This window comes from Phodopus roborovskii, unplaced genomic scaffold, assembly GCF_943737965.1.
Source record: "Phodopus roborovskii unplaced genomic scaffold, PHOROB, whole genome shotgun sequence".
NCBI classification, from domain to species: Eukaryota; Metazoa; Chordata; class Mammalia; order Rodentia; family Cricetidae; genus Phodopus; species Phodopus roborovskii.
Genome location: NW_026126416.1, coordinates 30,984,673 through 31,002,500, shown reverse-complemented (window position 1 = coordinate 31,002,500; position 17,828 = coordinate 30,984,673). Strand labels below are relative to the sequence as shown.

Here is a 17,828-nt window from a genome sequence, read left to right as displayed (position 1 = left end):
GGTGATAGCAATAGTAACGAGGAGGAGGAGAGGAAAGGGAGAAGAAAAGATATGAATTAAGATAAAGCAAGACTGTTCGCAGAAAGAACTCATATTAGAGCCAGTGAAGTGGTTCAGCGGGTGAGGGTGCTTGTTGCCAAGCCTGGAAATCCGAGTTTGATCCTTAGCACCCACATGGTGGAAGGCAAGAACTGATTTCTGAAAATTGTCTTCTGATGTCTGCACTCATGCCATAGCATGCATGCATAGATGTACACACACTGAAAAATTGAAGAACCCGCATTATATGATTGAATTCCAACAACAGGTATCTGCAATGTAAGCAGATATTAACTAACTTAATGCATCTTGGTCGGGATCACATATACTTAGTATTCCTGTGCTTGTTTTAATGAGAGGTTATAAAAGCTTTGTGAGTATGGCTCATCTCTATTAACATGCTGCATCAAAGAAACACTGACAAAAGGTTTTTTTGTATCTCAAGTACAGAGAAGGACATTGTTAACATTTCTGATTCTCCAAAATATGTATTAAGGATGACTAGAGCAAATGATAGTTGGTGACTACAACTTACCTTGCTTGGTCTGTTTCATTAATCGTGCAATTGCATGGCTTAGATATTCCTTATTCTACACTGCCTGATGCAGTAAAGTTGAATTTCCATGACTGACCCTAATTTGGTTTCATTATTATGCAAACAGGGCTCCTGCATGAAGAGGTGGACTGAAATACAAAAGCTGCAGAACCCCATGTTTCCAACAAAGCCCATGTTTCTTTTGGGACCATCTTTCCCTTTCAGGCTTGACAAGTGGAGTCTGACAGCAGAACTGGTTCTAGCCTAGCAAAATCTCACATCAACGGTAACTATAGCCACCGGTCCCTCAGCTCACTGCCAGGACTGTAGTCTATACTGATGCATACATGTAGTCTATAGTGATGCACATAGGCAGGCACAAGACAGTCAAATACACACCTACAAACTTACATAAGCACAGACAGGCAGGCAGGCAGGCAGGCAGGCGCACCATGACTCTGTCATGCTCAGTAACACAGATTCCTACAGTTCTTCACAGGGGCTCCTGTAATGACCTGGGTACTTTCTCACTGAGAAGGGCAATTTCCTTCACTTTGAGGTTCTATTTTCTCACGTGGCCTGGTGGGCAACCTTTAAGTACTAAAGGCATTCCCCCATGTTCAGTAGTATTCCAGATGCAGTTATCTAGTCCTTATGTAGTGGATTTCCAGTGTCTATATGATGGATGGGTAAATATAAAAATTAACAGTCTTGAAGGAAACCCAGCCTGGCAAAGCCCCAGCGTTGTCAATGAGTTTGGTAGGTGATCTGGAACCTCTCCTGAAGCTTGACACGGTTTTCTTCCTAAAGCCTTCCTCTCCCCTCCTGCCCCACCCCCGAGAAAGGACTGCTAGCTCCCTATGTGAAATACCTAATAATGTCAAGCACATGGTGGATGATGCATACCTATCAGAATGTGTTAGTTTATTTCTCTGACCAAAGTAAAAACTCATTGAAATTTTACAGCTCTGGCTAAAGGGAGCCCTTTTCAAGAATATCTAGTCCTCCTTTTTAAGGAAGGTAGAGGTGAGTGTGAGAGGGGGGAGGGAGGGAGGAAAGGAAGGAAGGGACGAGAGAGAGAGAGAGGAGAGAGAGGAGAGAGAGAGAGAGAGAGAGAGAGAGAGAGAGAGAGAGAGAGAGAGAGAGAGAGAGAGAGAATTCCCCAGGGAGAGGCTGTAATGAACTCAGGATGGGGAACTGAGCAATCCAACCTACCCAGACTCCAGTTAAAAGAAATAAAAGTTCAGTGTCGATAAATTTCGTGACTTTTATAGCCTTAAGAAGTTCGCCTTCTTTTAATTTCTTGTCAAACTTTCTCTTTTACATCCCCACCCCTCAGTAATCTAGTCTGTGCAGACTGAAGAAGTGCGCCCCTAGGTGTCGGTATCGGAGCAGCACTCCAAAATCGGATCGCATAGAAACCGAATAGACCCCGTGCCCACACAAGATCCATAATTTCCTACCTTCCTCTTTCAGATACTGTGTGTGTGGCACCCTGCACCGCCGTTCATCTCTTCCTTTGGGAACTCACTTGCAACGCTCCTGGTGGTGGGGATAGGGCCAGAACCCGATCCAGAAGTCAATAAATGTTCTGTCACCAAAAACATTCACTTTGTCCCTCCAGGGTCTCTTTCAACCTCCCATTCTTCTAACTCAATTGTGGACCAGGTAATGACCCCACCAACCCGGCCTGATGTCTTCCCCTGCCTTCTATTGCAAGTCATTTTCAACTTTCTCGGCTCTGGTACCCGGTGCTCAGACACCAGATGGACTGGAGTACTAGGACAATGCCCCAGCTCCTGTGCCCTCTGTATCCACCCCTGAGACCTATACCCTACCCACGACAGCACCCTGGGCAGCTGTAATGCAAACCTAGTGACCAGGTTCGCAGGACGGTGAGACCTGGGAGGCCACCAGGAACCCTGGATAACCCAGACTTACAGGTTTTGGGAACCTTGCTTTGGAGCCAGGTCTGATCAGTAGGAGGTGTTGGATGATTATCTTTGATTCAGAACCCTGGCACCGACTGTGTGAGGATTTGGGAACAGTTCCCCTGCCTCTCGGATCTTCCACCCTCTTCTCAGTCCCCTCCAATTTGCGGAGGGAAACTTGCCCTCCCGCCTCCCACACGGCCACACTGCCTGAACCCTAGGTGCCACAGGAGCCCAGTATCCCCATGGTCTCACCTTCCAGGCTTGCTCGTTCGTTCGGGTCCCCTAGTAGCGCCTGGCGGGTCCCGCGCGGGCCTCTATCCCGCCCTGCTGTGCCCCGCCCCAGAGCCCCGACGCGCTATCCGCTCTTCAGCCCCGAGCCCCGCCCGCCCCTGCTCAGAGCTGGAGAGGCAGCCAGAACCCAGCGGGCTACAGCGAACCCGGAGTCAGCCGGAGCCGTCCGCGGTCCCAGGCTGGGGCACCAGAAGCAAGCTAAGGTCAGATCCAAGATAGTTTCTCAGGGCCCGCAGGAATGGGTGCTCCGAGGGAGGGGGCTCTAAGGGCGGGGGCTGAGGGAAAAGAGCACCGGTGGGCCTCCTTTCAACAGCATGGGAATTGTAGCCTCCTGCACCTCACTCTTTCCCTGAGACCATAAGGGACCTTGCTAAAGCCTGAGCTCAGCACACCGAGGTTTTGGAAAACCAGGGTCATCTGGTCCTGATATGCTGAGTGACCTAGTTTGTTTGGGCCTAAAGGATTCCTTGACAACAGCACCTGATGCCAAGGAGGGACTTTGGGGTCTTCAGTATACAGGCATCGCTCCCTGCTCTTCAGTCTTCTAGTTTGGAATCTCTGTGATCTTAACTCATCTCCCTCTCATTCCCACCCCGCGACCAACAGAATCATCATTCTAAGACTGTGGTCGGGAAACAGGGCCACGTGGGGCAGGCTTGTACTCTCCCAGAGTCTGCCACTGCCTGGGGCTTCACTGCCCTGTTGCAGATTGTTTGGGAAGTTACCACACCCAAGTGTCTTGTGTAAACTGTAAAGGGCCACCTACCCACAAAGAGGTTTTCAGCATGGCCACTCTCCTTTCTAGGGTGTCCCCACAGTGTGGCCTGAAAGCCCACAGGTCATTAGAGATGGGGTGCTATATCGACCTTTGGAGTCTAGGTTCCTGAAGACTTGATTGGAAGGGAAAGAGGTCTGCCTGTTTGGATTAGGGAGGCACAACCATGGCCAGCCATGCCACCATATTCGACTCAACACTTCCAACTATCCAGAGCCCGCTGCCTCTGTATCCCCGTTGTCCTACATGGCTTGTTGGCCTGTGGAGAGAAAGCTGAATTAAAAAATAAGCAAGTGTCACCCGTCTTGAGTCTACTTACAGGAGGCATGCTTCAGTCTCTGTGGAATTTGTATGACACCTGTCAGTCTTCTTGATTTGAATTCAGGCTCACCAACACCTCAGAGTCTGATCACTGTTCTGGGAGGCAAGCAGTTCAGACACATCCACCACCAGGATGACAAGGTTGCATTAAATACATGTCCTTACCTCAGACCCCACAGGGGATGAGCAGCAAACCTGAGCCCTCAGCCCACTCTCACAGATCCCTCTGCCCAAGCCAGGCCCTGGCAGTGGAGCAGACTGTGTGGGCATCTGGGCCAAAGCAAGGGTTTCAACTACTCAGAAACTAAGGTTCCCAAGGGCAAGGTTGGCTTTGTTTTGTGCATCACTTAGTTTCCTGAGTCAAGGCCAGCTCTGTACACAGCACGTGCTCATCGGTTATTTGTTGAGCGAACGAGGGACTTTCTAAGAGATTGAGTCTCTTGCTTTTTGCTGTCCAAGCCACATGGGCCCAGCTTGATTCTTAGAGGCCCTGCCTAAGCCTTATCCTGATTCTTTTGAACAGCTGGGCTCATTCTCCTATCCTGTGTTTTTCTAGGTCTCTACTTTGAAGTATTCCAACATTTAATCCCTCATTACCATTTTCCTCATGAGTTTCTGCCTGCTTCTGGCTTGGATCTTCCTGGTTGGAACATCGGCCTGTTTGGGTGAGTACAGACTGGAAAAGAAGCTTGCATAGTAGCAGAGGAACCAATGTCCTCTGGTCTTCTCCAGAGAGGCGCTCAGTCATTTCTGCATCCTTAGTCTCAAGAAGATATAGTACACTGTGCCACTGTGCATGCCAGGTTCTTGTTTCTAGCTATTGAATAAATGGGTAGGTAATTGAATTATTTCTTCTAGTATATGCCCCTTTTTTCTCCTTTGTCTTCTATCCTTTTTGATAAGTTAACATCTCCTGACTTGAAATAGGAAAGATTGAGTAGACACATGAGACAATAAAGTGTTTGGGGGTAAAGTTGAACCCAAAGCTAAAGAGGAGTCCCCAGTGTTTTTTAAAATAAAGTGCTCTTAGGCAGGGGACATAAGTCAATGGTAGAGCATTCACCCAGCATACATGAGGCCTTGGGTTTAATCCCCAGTGCTGAAAAAAGAGAAATAAAATAATAGCATAAGAACACAATATGGCCCACAGTAATTCCACCTTTAGAAGTCTGAGAGCTTTAGAACTAGTGGCTGTTCCCTATAATCCAGAGCTCTGAAGAGGGAAGACCCACAGTGGTACAAGGTAGGTTAAAAGAAACAAGTCTCTAGCCAGGTGTGGTGGTGGTTGCACACACCAGCTATCCCAGCATTTGGAGATAGAGACAAGAGGACCAACCATTTAAGGTCAAGATCAGTCTGGGCTACTTGAGACTGTCTCAAAACAATCAAACAAGAGCAAACCTTGAAGATGTTTTACATCTTGGAAAATGATCAACAAAGATGGACCTTATGAAGCAGGACCTCCTGGCTGCTGGTGGTAAGACAGTGATATGAACCCTACATTCTCCCTTGCCAAAACTGCTCACATTTGAGTTCTTTCTAGCACTCTCCTTTCCTTGGGGCTTCATTTTTTTTTCTCCCAGCTATTGCCTCTTATCACTAAGATATATTCTTCCCTGAAGACTCCTTCCTTGGCCTACCACAAGTTCATTATAGTTTAGAGGTCTTGTGTAGGCTGTCCTACTATCCAAGATCTTTAGCTGGGTTCAAATATCAGAGCTTTAGTCTGTTTCCTTCCTGACCCTGGTGAGTGTGTCTGTATGTACATCTGTGTGCAAGCCATCGAGCATGCAACACCCACAGCTTGAAAATACTGTTTTTTGGTCTAAGGACAATAAGAGGAATGGGGCTTCCTCTTGCTGGAGCTCTGTCTTCCATTCACTCAGGCGAGCAGAGAAGTCTTCTAGTTTTTTGGGGAGACGGGGGGTCTGGCTAGTCACCTGATCTACTGATCAAGAAGATTCTAGACCTTCCCTTCTTGTCTTGCTTTGTCAGCTCTTCCACCTAACAGCCAAATGCTTCTCTGGGACTGCAGGTTTTTACAGCAGCTTTATAAACAGGAATTGGGACTGGAATGGAGGCTCAGCAGTTAAGAGCACTGGCTGCTCTTCTGAAGACCTGGGTTCAATTTCCAACATCCATATGACAGCTCACAACTGTACGCAACTCTAATTCCAGGGGGGTCTGCCCTCTCCTGGGCACCAGGCATGTGTGTGGTGCACAGATACACGTGTAGGCAAAATACCCAAACAGACAGAATAAATAAATTAGAAGGAGGAGGAGGAATGAAAGGAGGGACAAGATGTTCCAAAGGAGGAAGGGGCAAGGTCATCCACATGAACAATCCTTGGTCTCACCCAAGAAACTGGGAAGAAGACCAGAGTGGCAGTAACACAACCCTGCCTTGGGGCTCTGCTCAGTGGGAGAGGGCCAAGCCCCTCTTCACACAGCTCCTGCCCAGTGATGATGGGTCACAGGATGACTTGTCCTTCTCAGTTACAGGGTGTGGCTGGCTCTTGTTCCACATGGTATCTGAGGGCTAGGAATGACTTTTGTTCTGCTGTGTCTCCCAAGGACTGGAAATATAAGGAGTCTGAGCTTGTGCATCCTCTTCCAGGTTGCCGCTGCTCTCCTTCTCCTTGGAGGCCATTTGTTAGAGGCACCGTATTACATGCTCGTGCACCATTTCCCATTTTAGTATTCAAGTCTTCCTCACTGGGTGGCTTGAAGGGAAGGTTTGAGTTTAGTTTAGACAGCACTTTGTCCTGGTTTCTCCCTCTGGGCCGTATTTCTTCCTCTTGCTCTTTCAAGTACAGAATCACAGGCCCTGCTCCCTGGTGACCTGCTTGGTCCCCTCTGCTTGCATCTGCACAGCTACCTCTTTCCCTTTATTCTCACACAGGAGCTCAGAACTCCATCTCTTGGGAGGTACAGCGATTTGATGGATGGTATAACAACCTCATGGAGCACAGATGGGGCAGCAAAGGTAGGTGAAGGCAAAGTTAGTCCAAGCATCAAGGTGGTACCCTCCAGTGGAGACTGAGGGTTGGTAAGTATCACAAAGGCAAGTGTCATCAAAGGCTGCCAATATGTAAGGCTTTATAGGATTCAAGTTTGGAGGGAAGTCTGAGAGAAGAGGTCAGGAATACTCCCCGGAGTAGAAAGATTGCTCAGGGATTAAGAGTACTTCCTACTCTTACAGAAGACCTGGGTTCACATCCCAGCACCTAAGTCCAGCATCTCATAACCACCTATACCTCCAGGTCTAGGGGTTCTGATGCCTCTGACCTCTACAGGCACCTGCACTCACAGACAGACAGACTGACTGACTCACACACACTTGAAATCCACCCTTGTCTTTACCTCTCCTATGCCAGGTTCTCGGCTGCAGCGCCTTGTTCCAGCTAGCTATGCAGATGGTGTGTACCAGCCCTTGAGAGAACCCCACCTGCCTAACGCCCGAGACCTTAGCAACACAGCCATGAGAGGTCCTGCTGGGCAGCCCTCGATGAGGAACCGTACGGTCCTGGGTGTCTTCTTTGGTGAGAATATCAGCCTCCAGAGGAGCTTAGTCAGCAGGGGTCAGCTGAGTGCCTCAGTGTCCAAGGAGTCAGCGGATGAGCAAAGACATGAGGGAGGGTCAAAGGTAGGGGCGAGAGATGGAAAAGGAAGCCACGAAACAGGGTAGGGGCAAATGCAGGTAAGGGAAGGACTTATGCTGGAGTGAAGTCTGACAGGAGCATCAGTCTTCCTTGTGCTGGAGGAGGACATGGAGGAAAGGGAAGGGAAGGAAAGGGAAGGGAAGGGAAGGGAAGGGAAGGGAAGGGAAGGGAAGGAAAGGGGCATTTCTGTGGGGAATAGGCTGTCCCTGGGACCCTGATGCCCCCCCCCCCCCCGCCGTGACTCCTAGAACAAACAGGATGAGAGAATGATTCTGACTTCAGCAGAGAGGACTATATGGAGATGTTAGGGTGTCACAAGCTCAGTGACAGAGGGCTAGTGACTAGTCCAATAGCAATGATGGCTTCTGTTGGCCATATTGGGTGCCCATCTGGCTCCCATGTGATTTCCTGCTTGGCTGCAGGCCTTCGGGGAGGCTCTGAGCTGCGTGTTGGAGCTGGTGCTGACAGCCCTGCCCACTGAGGCGTCATCACTGAACACCTCCCAGTTACCAAGGAGAATGCCAAACTGACAATGACAACATCTTAGAGCAGGTGTAGGCACAGGACGGCCAGGAGAAAGAGAATTGGGAGAGAATGTGGAGGTCAGGGCTTGGACTTGCCCACAATAAGAGATGACTATTTTGAAGCTTCGAGATGTGGGGGAAGGACTCCATTCTTGAGGCAGGGAAGCCTTTGGCTAGCCCAGCAACCCCTGCATCATGGGCAGGCTACCACGTGCTGTCGGACCTTGTGAGTGTGGAAACACCAGGCTGCCCTGCAGAGTTCCTCAACATTTACATTCCACGTGGGGACCCGGTATTCGACCCCGACAAGCGTGGGAATGTGGTGCTGCCCTTTCAGAGGAGCCGCTGGGACCCCAAGACCGGACAGAGCCCCAGCAACCCCCGGGACCTGGTGAGGACAGGCAGCCAGACAGGAGGGCAGGCAGGCTGGGAGGGACAGCTGCATAGGCTGGAGACCTGGGGCCTGGCTGGGAAGGCTGGGCAGGGTGAGGCTCTTTCCCACCCACAGCTACCTGACCCCACGCACCCACATGTCCCCACAGACCAACCAGGTGACTGGATGGCTGGATGGCAGTGCCATCTATGGCTCTTCTCACTCCTGGAGCGACTCCCTGAGGAGCTTCTCAGGAGGACAGCTGGCATCAGGGCCCGACCCCGCATTCCCGCGGGAGTCCCAGGACCAGTTGCTCATGTGGATGGCACCGGACCCTGCCACGGGGCAGGGAGGGCCACGGGGGCTGTATGGTGAGACTGAGGGGTCCTGGCAGGGGGCGCAGGGCTGGAGGCATCAGGTTGCTGGGTGTGGGGTGGGAGCCGGGCTGGAGGGGTCTGCCTGTGGGTGTGGGTTCCCCTGGCTCATGCTGTGGCCCATCTCCTTTCTCTGCCCCCCACCATCTCCACTTGGATGCAGCCTTTGGGGCTCAGCGCGGGAACAGGGAGCCCTTCCTGCAGGCACTGGGCCTTCTGTGGTTTCGCTACCACAACTTGTGTGCCAGGAGGCTCGCCCAGGAGCACCCACACTGGGGGGATGAGGAGCTGTTCCAGCATGCGCGCAAGAGGGTCATTGCCACCTACCAGGTGAGTGGTGATGCCTGCCCCGTTCCCACCTGTGTGCAGACTCGACTTCCCTAGCAAAGTTTCCCCTGTCTTTGACAATGCCCTGTCTCCTGATGCCCCTTTCCAAGATGGCCTCTCTTCTGGAAGAGCTGGATAAACTACAGTCCATGACAGAGAGGCAAAGCTCTGTTTATGCCAGATAATTTTGAGTTTGATCATTACTTAACATTTCCTTCTCCTCAGTAAATTCTTTGAAGAACTTGGCTTTGGTGCTATTGTTTTTTGTTTAAAAAAAAAACAAAAACAAAAACAAAAAACCTTTCCCCCATCATTGGCCTTGCTCCGCCCTCATGTCTAGGCATAAGCTTTCTCTGGGCTCAGTACCCTGCCTGGTCCGGCCTTACACATGTGTCATTCTTTACCTCTTGATCCTCAGAACATTGCGATGTATGAGTGGCTGCCCAGCTTCCTGAAGAAAACTCCCCCAGAGTATTCAGGTGAGGGAGTGGGGAGAAGGGGGAGGAGGACTGAGAAAATACTAAGTATCTTTTGAAGGAAGGGTGGTCTGGGGATTTAAAGACTTAAATGTGTTCATATCTCTTCTTACCTCAGGGTACCATCCATTTCTGGACCCCAGCATCTCCCCTGAGTTCGTGGTGGCCTCTGAGCAGTTCTTCTCTACCATGGTGCCTCCTGGGGTCTATATGAGGTGGGAGTGTCTTGGATCCTTAATTGACAAACAGCCGCCTTCAGGAGCCCTTAGGACAGGGTTATATCAGTTTGAAGCAGTTTCTAGAGAGAATAGTAAAAATGGGGGGGGATAAGAAAATAATTTAAATAGACCACTGTGCGTGGTGTTGGTTGTCTGTAGTCTACAATCATGTGCTCCATTTGTATGTGTTTGGTTGCTGGTTTTTCAAAACAGGACTATGTAGCCCTGGCTGGCCTGGAATTACCAAGATCATCCTGCCCCTGCCTCCTGGCTGATCAAAAGAGAAATGTTTACATCCTTTAGAATGTAAGCATATTTGCAGTGGTTCATGTCTCCCACCTGCTTGGGAGGCTGACGTGGGAGAGAATTGCCTGAGCTCAGAAGGCCAGTGTGGGCAAAATGGGGAAACTTCATCTTTACAAAAGAGAGAAATAAGGAAGGAAAGAAAAAGAGGTCTCTAATCCCAGCACTCAGGAAATGAAGGCAAGAGGAACAGAGTTGAAGGTTATCCTCTACTATACAGAGAATTCAAGGCCAGCCTGGGTTACTAGAGACCCTCTCTCAAAAAGAAAGATGCATACATATAAATAAAACTGCATATAGATGATATATATATAAATAAAGGTATGTATAGATGATATGTATGTATAATAAAGTATGTATAGAGAATATGTATATACTAGTGTGTGTGTGTGTGTGTGTGTGTGTGTGGTCTACATATAATAAGCTCTTCTAAGCTCCCTATCTACTCAATCCACTCAGATTTTAAGTATCTGGAACAGTTTCTACTGTACTGAAAAATGCAAACATTTTAGGGCCATTCTTCCTGAAATAAAATCTAATGAGTATTTAGCATTTATGTTATATTAAGTGTTATAACACAGGGGATGGGGAAATATCTCAGTCAATAAAAGTACTTTCCACTTGAGCACAAGGTCCCTAGTTGAAGAGTTCACTCTCTAATATCCTGTAAAAAGACAGATGTGGTGGTTCAAGCTTGGAATTTCCATGCTGAGAAGGCAGAGACTGGTAGACCCTCTGGGATGGCTGGCTCGTCAGCCCAATCTAATTGTCAAATCCTAGATACCAGTCAGAGACCCTCAAAAGAACAAAGTGAAGAGCTTCCAAGGATTGACACCTGAGGATAACCTTTGGGATCCACATGCATGCATACACACATGCATACACACCCACACATGTACCTGCACCCAAACATTCATGAATATGTCTGTGCATAAACATACATACAAAGACTCAGCTTACTTAAACTGTGTGGGCTGATGTGCATAGATTATAAGCAAATATTATGCAATTTTACACAAAGGATTGTGTATTAGTGGATTTGCTATTTTGGGGGGTCCTAGAGCTAGTGTCCAGTGGCTACCAAAGGACCCATAACTGTGTGTGCATGGCTGCTATCTCTGTGTGTGTTCTTACATGAAGAAGGTGCAGATAGAATATATTTATGACCACATTTTCAGACATTTGGTCAGATAGGAGATAGGAACCTTCCAAAAGTCAGTTAGTTCAGTAACTGCCAAGGTCAGATGCCTTGATTACACAGCAAATAGGAAAGGACCCCTGACTGAAGTCTTGGGGACCAAAGCTGATGTCTGACATTAGGATCTTGTGGTTTCAGTAACAGTTCTTGCTCTTTGCATTTTAGGAATGCCAGTTGCCACTTCCAAAGGATTTCCAATAATAACTCAAGTTTCTCCAGAGCTCTACGGGTTTGCAACAGCTACTGGAGTCGAGAGGTCAGGGTTGGGGACATATATTAGATTAATGTACGCATGTGTTGGTCCCCATGGTCAAAAGTCAGTCCCATGTCCTCACCTAAGGGCTATATATGAGAGACAGGAGGGAGGGGCACAATTATGGATTCACATTCACTGCTCCCCCCGGCTGTCTCCTCCACTTGACAGCTCTTGGTCCCTGGAGGCTTTGGAGTATCCAGCCGTGCTAGGAAATTGCTTGACCATGGAGTGTATATACCCCTATTCTGGGTCTCCCTTCTAGTACAAGGAGAACAGCAAGTTCAGGCAGGTCCTATGACTTTTCCACAGTCACATAACTGGCTAGTGAGGGAGCACATCTAGATGCTCTAGTGCCCTTGCCCATCATTTTGTCAAGTCTTCCAGGAGAGAAGAAAAGTTCATAGATCCTCTGTGCTCCAACATGCCAGCTTTGGGGGGGAATACCATTTACCCTGAGTGAAGGATTAACCTGAAGTTGAGAAATGCCCACCAGGAGCAAAGACCATGACTGAGTGGGCTCAAGGATGTGGCAGAGGAAGCCAGGCTGCCCGACCCTTGGCCCCATCGGCCATACCCCTCTTCTCTCCCCTCCTTAAGCACCCAAACTTACGAAATGCTGAAGCTGTGGATGCACTGTTGCTGGGCATGGTCTCTCAGATTGCTGAGCGAGAGGACCATGTAGTGGTTGAGGACGTACAAGGTGAGCCCGAGGCCGCCCTGTCAGGCTGTGAAGCTCTGACCCCTGGGGGGAGATCCAGCTGCACCTGCAGAGGCAGGCAGGGAGGAATTCTCAGGCCTCTCAGGGCTAAGGGCTATATGCCTCCCCTTGCTGAGGGAATTTCTCATCCACTGAACATGATTCCATGACATCTCCATAGCTCAAACATTCCTGGCATTGGTTGGCGTGATCTGGGCTGGAGGCTGCATTGGTGACCCTCGCCTTCCTCCAACTCGTTAGTCCTTCTTTTGCAGATTTCTGGCCTGGTCCACTGAAGTTCTCGCGTACAGATTACCTGGCCAGCTGCCTGCAGCGGGGTCGCGATCTAGGCCTGCCTTCTTACATCAAAGCCAGGGCAGCTCTGGGTCTGCCTCCCGTTTCCCACTGGCAAGACATCAACCCTGAACTCTCGAGGAGTAATGACACTGTGAGGAAGGGTCAGGGCCCAGAGGGCTGAGTGGGAGGGCCAGACATGGAAGATGGATAGAAAACATGGTTACCGGAGACAAGCATTTTGTGAGAGGGCAAAACGCATGCAGGTCACTTTTCCCAATCTTGCACACCAAGTTTAGAGATCCCAAGTCTAGCAGGATTAGATTTTTGACTCTGAAGGCCAAGGTCCAGGAGAGATGTATTGACTGTCTATTGCATGCAATGCATTTACTTGGTAGACAGATTTTTGTTACTCTTAACAACTCTAAAGGGGGTATTGGTAGTCCTTGACTTAGGAACAAGCTATGGTTCTATGTATTGATATTCCAGCCTTCATCCTAAGCTAGCTGTTACACTTGGAACTACCACCTGTGGGCAAATGACATTGCCTGCCATCGAGAAACCAATTTTGATTGCCCTGCTGTTTGGCACAGTCACCTAAGTATAGAGTTGTGTCCACAATCGTGTGCCTAGTGCATTGTGTTTTGCCCTTACTGTAGGCACTAGAAAGAGTCAAGCGGCTTATTATAAGGAAGTGCTATGCCCATCATGGTGTCTCATGCCTGTAATTCAGGATTTAGACGACAAAGGTAGGAGGTTCAGGAGGTAGCCAGGCTGGCCCAAGCTGTAGGAGACTCTGTCTCAAGAAATACGCTGCTCGACCCTCCCCCATAGTAATGTGTGCTGTGGTCTCACAAGCTTTAAATTTTTTTAAAAAAATGAAGATAAGTATCACGAGATAGGTCAATGTAACAAGTCTTTGGCTTCAGCTAGGTGTCACTGGACTGACAGGATCCACTAGGGTGGCTCTGCTGGTAAAGGTCCTTGCTGTCGAGCCTGACAACATGGTTCCCCAAGACCCTCATGGTAGAAGGAGCAAGCAATTCCTGAAAGTTGTTCCCTGGTCTCCACATGTACATCATAGTGCACTCACACACAACTTACACACAAAAATTAAATGCAATAAGAAATAAAATTAAGTTCAAAACAGGGTAGAAAACTCTGATACTAGGTGTGACACCCCAGCACACAGGAGGCAGAAGCAGGAGTATCTCAGTTACAGGCTAGCCTGCCACACAGAGGGAGACTCTCTCTCTCTCTCTCTCTCTCTCTCTCTCTCTCTCTCCTATTTTTTTTTCCTTATTTTACATATCGATCCCAGTTCACTCACCCTCTCATCCTCCCATGCTGCCTGACCCCCCTCCCATCCCATTCCCCACCCACTCCAGAGGGAGGGTGAGGCCTTCCAGGAGGGATCATCAAAATCTGTCAAATCATTTGGAGTAGGGCCTAGGCCCTCCTGCCTCTAGGTTAAGGGAGTATCTATCCCTCCGTGGAGAATGTGTTCCCAAATTCCTTTTGTGCACCAGGGATACATCCTGGTTCCACTGTCAGAGGTCCCATAGACTGCCCAGACCTTCTAACCTTCTAATTGAGACCCATGTTGAGGAGGTCTGGGTTGGTCCAGTGCTGGTTTTCCAGCTATCAGTCTGGGGTCCATGAGCTCCCCCTTATTCAGACTCTGCTTCAAAACAAGGAGCTTGCGTGGTGATCACTCTGCCTCAGTCTCTCAGTGCTGGGATTACAGATGTAAGCAACTGGGACCGCAGATTGCTGGGATTTAGGTTTCTTTTAAGCTTTTTTTTTTTTTTTTTTTTTTTTTTTTTTAACTCTAATGACAGAGCCTTTTATAATACCATTTAGACATTCAAACTTTCATACACTGATTTGCTTTTCAGGTTCCATACCTTCTCAGGAAACTATGTAGAGGACTGGCTGTTGGTTTTACTCTAACTTCACAGAACAGGAAGTTGAATCTGTGGAAAGTTAGCTTGTGTGAAGCACTCAGAGCAATGCCTGGAGTGTAGTAGGTGCTCTCTAGGAATGAGTTATCGGTCAGGTCGTTTGTTATTACTATCCCTGAGGCTAATCCCTGGGAGTTGTCTCTGCCCAAGGCTGGTTGCTGGGTCCTCTCAGTTACCCTGTGTTTCAGGTGCTGGAGGCCACAGCTACCCTATACGATCAGGACCTGTCTCGGCTGGAACTGCTCCCCGGAGGGCTTCTGGAGAGCCATGGGGACCCTGGACCTCTTTTCAGCACCATTGTCCTTAACCAATTTGTCAGGCTACGAGATGGTGACCGTTACTGGTTTGAGAACAACAGGAATGGGTAAGGCTTGCCTGGGCCTTGTCTCAGATCCACTGTGGCCTGGACCACAGGCCCTCTGCTTGGCTGTATGCAGCCCTCACAGGCCTCAATTCCAGCCCCTCTGAGTCTCTCAAGTGAGGATTTGTCTGACAGCGTCCTAGGGTGGCAGAATCTCACAAACAGCGGTGGACCAGGGACTCTTTGACCCTGGTTCCTAAGTCTCTCCTAACCATGACAGTGCCCCACCTCTCCTATGCCCAGATTGTTCTCTAAGGAAGAAATTGCAGAGATCAGAAACACTTCCCTCCGGGACATTCTAGTGGCTGTCACCAATGTGGACCCCAGAGCCCTGCAGCCCAATGTCTTCTTTTGGCTTGTTGGTAAGTGACCTAGAGATGGCCAGAGGGGCACAGATCTAGCATCTTGTCTTTCCTCAACTGCAGGCTTAATTTGATGTGGCTGGATGAACACGCCAAGTGTGGTGTGAGCTAGGGTTCTGCGCTTGAGAAGTTTGGTTTTGGGGCCAGGGCTGCCAACATTGTTTCTTTCTGCACAAGCCCAGGAGGTTATAAATTGGGAGAAGGATCAACTTTCTCAAAGACCTGGGGAGGACTCTTACATTCAAATGGGACAGGATGGGGATTGTAAGTGGCATTAGGAGGGCCAAATGAGGGCAAGGTTACTATAGTCCATTGCAGTGGTGAAGAGTGGCTCCTCCCCCCACTGTGTGTGTATGTGTGTGTGTGTGTGTGTGTGTGTGTGTGGGAGAGAGAGAGAGGGGGGAAGAGGGAGGGAGGGGGAGAGAGAGAAGGAGAGAAAGAAGGAGGGAGGGAGGGGGGATTAGAGATTTTGAAGCTCATGCTGGGACCTCCTTGCTGCCCACATAGGCAAATACCATGGTCTTACTACAATGACAGGTAAACATCCTCTTCCTCTCTAGTTCCCAGAGTACCCCCAACCTCTTCTGTTACCACTCTCCTCAGTGAGCTTGAGCCAGATTGTGGCTCAGAACCCAGTATTCTGACCTCCTCTGCCTCCCCAGGAGACCCCTGTCCACAGCCAAGTCAGCTCAGCACCAAGGGCCTGCCAACCTGTGTCCCCCTCTTCGTTCGGGACTATTTCAAGGGCAGTGGATTTGGCTTCGGACTCACCATTGGGACACTTTGCTGCTTCCCCTTAGGTAGGGGAGTGATGGGTAGGCAAGGTGGGGCTGTTGAAATGAGTAATCTAGGGGGTGGGTTGGAGTTGTTTTATGTGTGACAACCAATAATACAGAGTAATTGTCCCTCTGGTTGGGGAGAAGAACACAAGGGGAAGGAAAAGATATCTAGCTAAAGATAAAGGAGTTCCAGGGAGATTAGCCTCACTGATCTCCCTCCTGAGATGCCTCCAGGCCTAGCATGGTCAAGAGTCTGTAAGAGCCCTGGTCCACATTTGTTTGTAAGAGCCTGCCAGCTGAGGGGGCTGTCAGAGACAAATCTTCACTTGAGAAGCAGAGCTGAGGCAGCACAGTTTCTGAAACAGGAGCATGGCAAAGCTGTGTGTGGGTGGCCCAGCAGCCTGCTATGGTGTGCCTCTTAGTCCCTGGCTTAGTCCCTGGCTTAGTCCCTGGCTGGTCAGAGTAATGGGAGCGTTGGTGACAAGACTGGTATTTTAGACACTATCCAGAGCGCCCCATGGGATGCAAAGGAGCTCCTTCCATGAAGCCCTGCTGTTTGAAAGTTGTACAGCAGGAAGAGTGGAGGTGAGATGGGAGCGACTCCCAGCTCCTTCCACCCTCACTCCCCCTGAACATCCTACCCCATGCTCACATCAGTCAGCCTGCTCAGCGCCTGGATTGTTGCCCGGCTTCGGATGAGGAATTTCAAGAGGCTTCAGAGACAGGACCGACAGAGCATCATGTCTGAAAAGCTTGTAGGAGGAGTGGAAGGTAGGCCTGGGGGTAGCTGGGAAGGTCATAGGAAGGACATGACTTAGGGCCCCATCCCAGAAGCCTGTGCAAAAGGCGTCCTAGTTTTTTAGGGCTGGAGGTAAAGCCTGGGCAGGTGGAGGAAAGCCATGGTAGGCATTAGACCTGCAGTTTTCCAAGTTTCAGAGCTCCTCCCAGTGATCCTAAATAAATGGAATGTGAAAGAATAGTAGAAGAGTCATAAGATCCTGCCTTCATTGCAGAGGGCTATGACTCACAAGTCCTGGATGGCTTTGCAGCATCTTACACTGGCATTGCAGGCAGCGGGAGTAATTAATGAAGGTCTGGAGTCAAGCAAGGATTGGAATCTTGGTTCCACCACTGTGGCCTGGCTATTGGACCTTAGGCAGATGTTACTTTAAATCTCTAAATCTGTTTCTTCTTATCCATAAAATGGGGATCCTAATGGTGCCTGCATCTTAGGTTGTGAAGAAATGCAATAACAACTAATTCAAAGCAGTATGGTGAACATCCAGTAAACACACAGGAAGCAGTGGTCCTTAGTCTCCACATGGGTAGAGGAACAGCAGAACTGTTGGGGAGAGGATGACACTCAGGGCCTAGGAAAGGGCCAAATCGCTGCTGAGACCTGTACTGGCCCCCTCTCTCCTGATGTGCTGTGCTACTCCCCAACTGACCCAGCCCCATCTCGTGCTTCCCAGCCTTGGAGTGGCCAGGCCGTAAGGAACCCTGCAGGCCAGTGCTTGTACACTTGCAGCCAGGACAGATCCGAGTAGTAGATGGCAGGCTCACTGTGCTCCGTACCATCCAGCTGCGGCCACCACAGCAGGTCAGCCTCATCCTGTCCAGCAACCGTGGACGCCGCACCCTACTGCTCAAGATCCCCAAGGAGTATGACCTGGTATGATCCAGCTGGCCCCTACCACAGATAAGGCAGTTAAGTGGAAGGGAGGGAACACTGAGCCAAGAGGCAGAGTTTCTGGCCACTAGTCCC

The 17,828-nt window shown here is 49.5% G+C and overlaps 2 protein-coding genes across 2 annotated transcripts in view; one reads left to right on the top strand and one right to left on the bottom strand.

Annotated features, from left to right (window-relative positions):
* Duoxa1 (dual oxidase maturation factor 1) overlaps positions 1-2,130 on the bottom strand; it is a 9,126-nt gene extending 6,996 nt beyond the window's left edge. The window contains exon 1 of the mRNA XM_051183537.1: positions 2,038-2,130. The gene's annotated coding sequence lies outside the window, so the exon portion shown is untranslated. The remainder of the gene's footprint in view (positions 1-2,037) is intronic.
* Positions 2,131-4,455: 2,325 nt separating this feature from the next.
* Duox1 (dual oxidase 1) overlaps positions 4,456-17,828 on the top strand; it is a 31,687-nt gene continuing 18,314 nt past the window's right edge. Inside the window, exons 1-16 of the mRNA XM_051183534.1 lie at positions 4,456-4,560; positions 6,798-6,881; positions 7,273-7,437; positions 8,285-8,472; positions 8,624-8,825; positions 8,992-9,158; positions 9,574-9,634; positions 9,750-9,846; positions 11,516-11,606; positions 12,204-12,306; positions 12,579-12,751; positions 14,750-14,925; positions 15,166-15,284; positions 15,947-16,084; positions 16,721-16,834; positions 17,536-17,735. Coding sequence (XP_051039491.1) covers positions 4,503-4,560; positions 6,798-6,881; positions 7,273-7,437; positions 8,285-8,472; positions 8,624-8,825; positions 8,992-9,158; positions 9,574-9,634; positions 9,750-9,846; positions 11,516-11,606; positions 12,204-12,306; positions 12,579-12,751; positions 14,750-14,925; positions 15,166-15,284; positions 15,947-16,084; positions 16,721-16,834; positions 17,536-17,735 — 2,136 coding nt within the window. The 5' untranslated portion in view covers positions 4,456-4,502. The remainder of the gene's footprint in view (positions 4,561-6,797; positions 6,882-7,272; positions 7,438-8,284; positions 8,473-8,623; positions 8,826-8,991; positions 9,159-9,573; positions 9,635-9,749; positions 9,847-11,515; positions 11,607-12,203; positions 12,307-12,578; positions 12,752-14,749; positions 14,926-15,165; positions 15,285-15,946; positions 16,085-16,720; positions 16,835-17,535; positions 17,736-17,828) is intronic.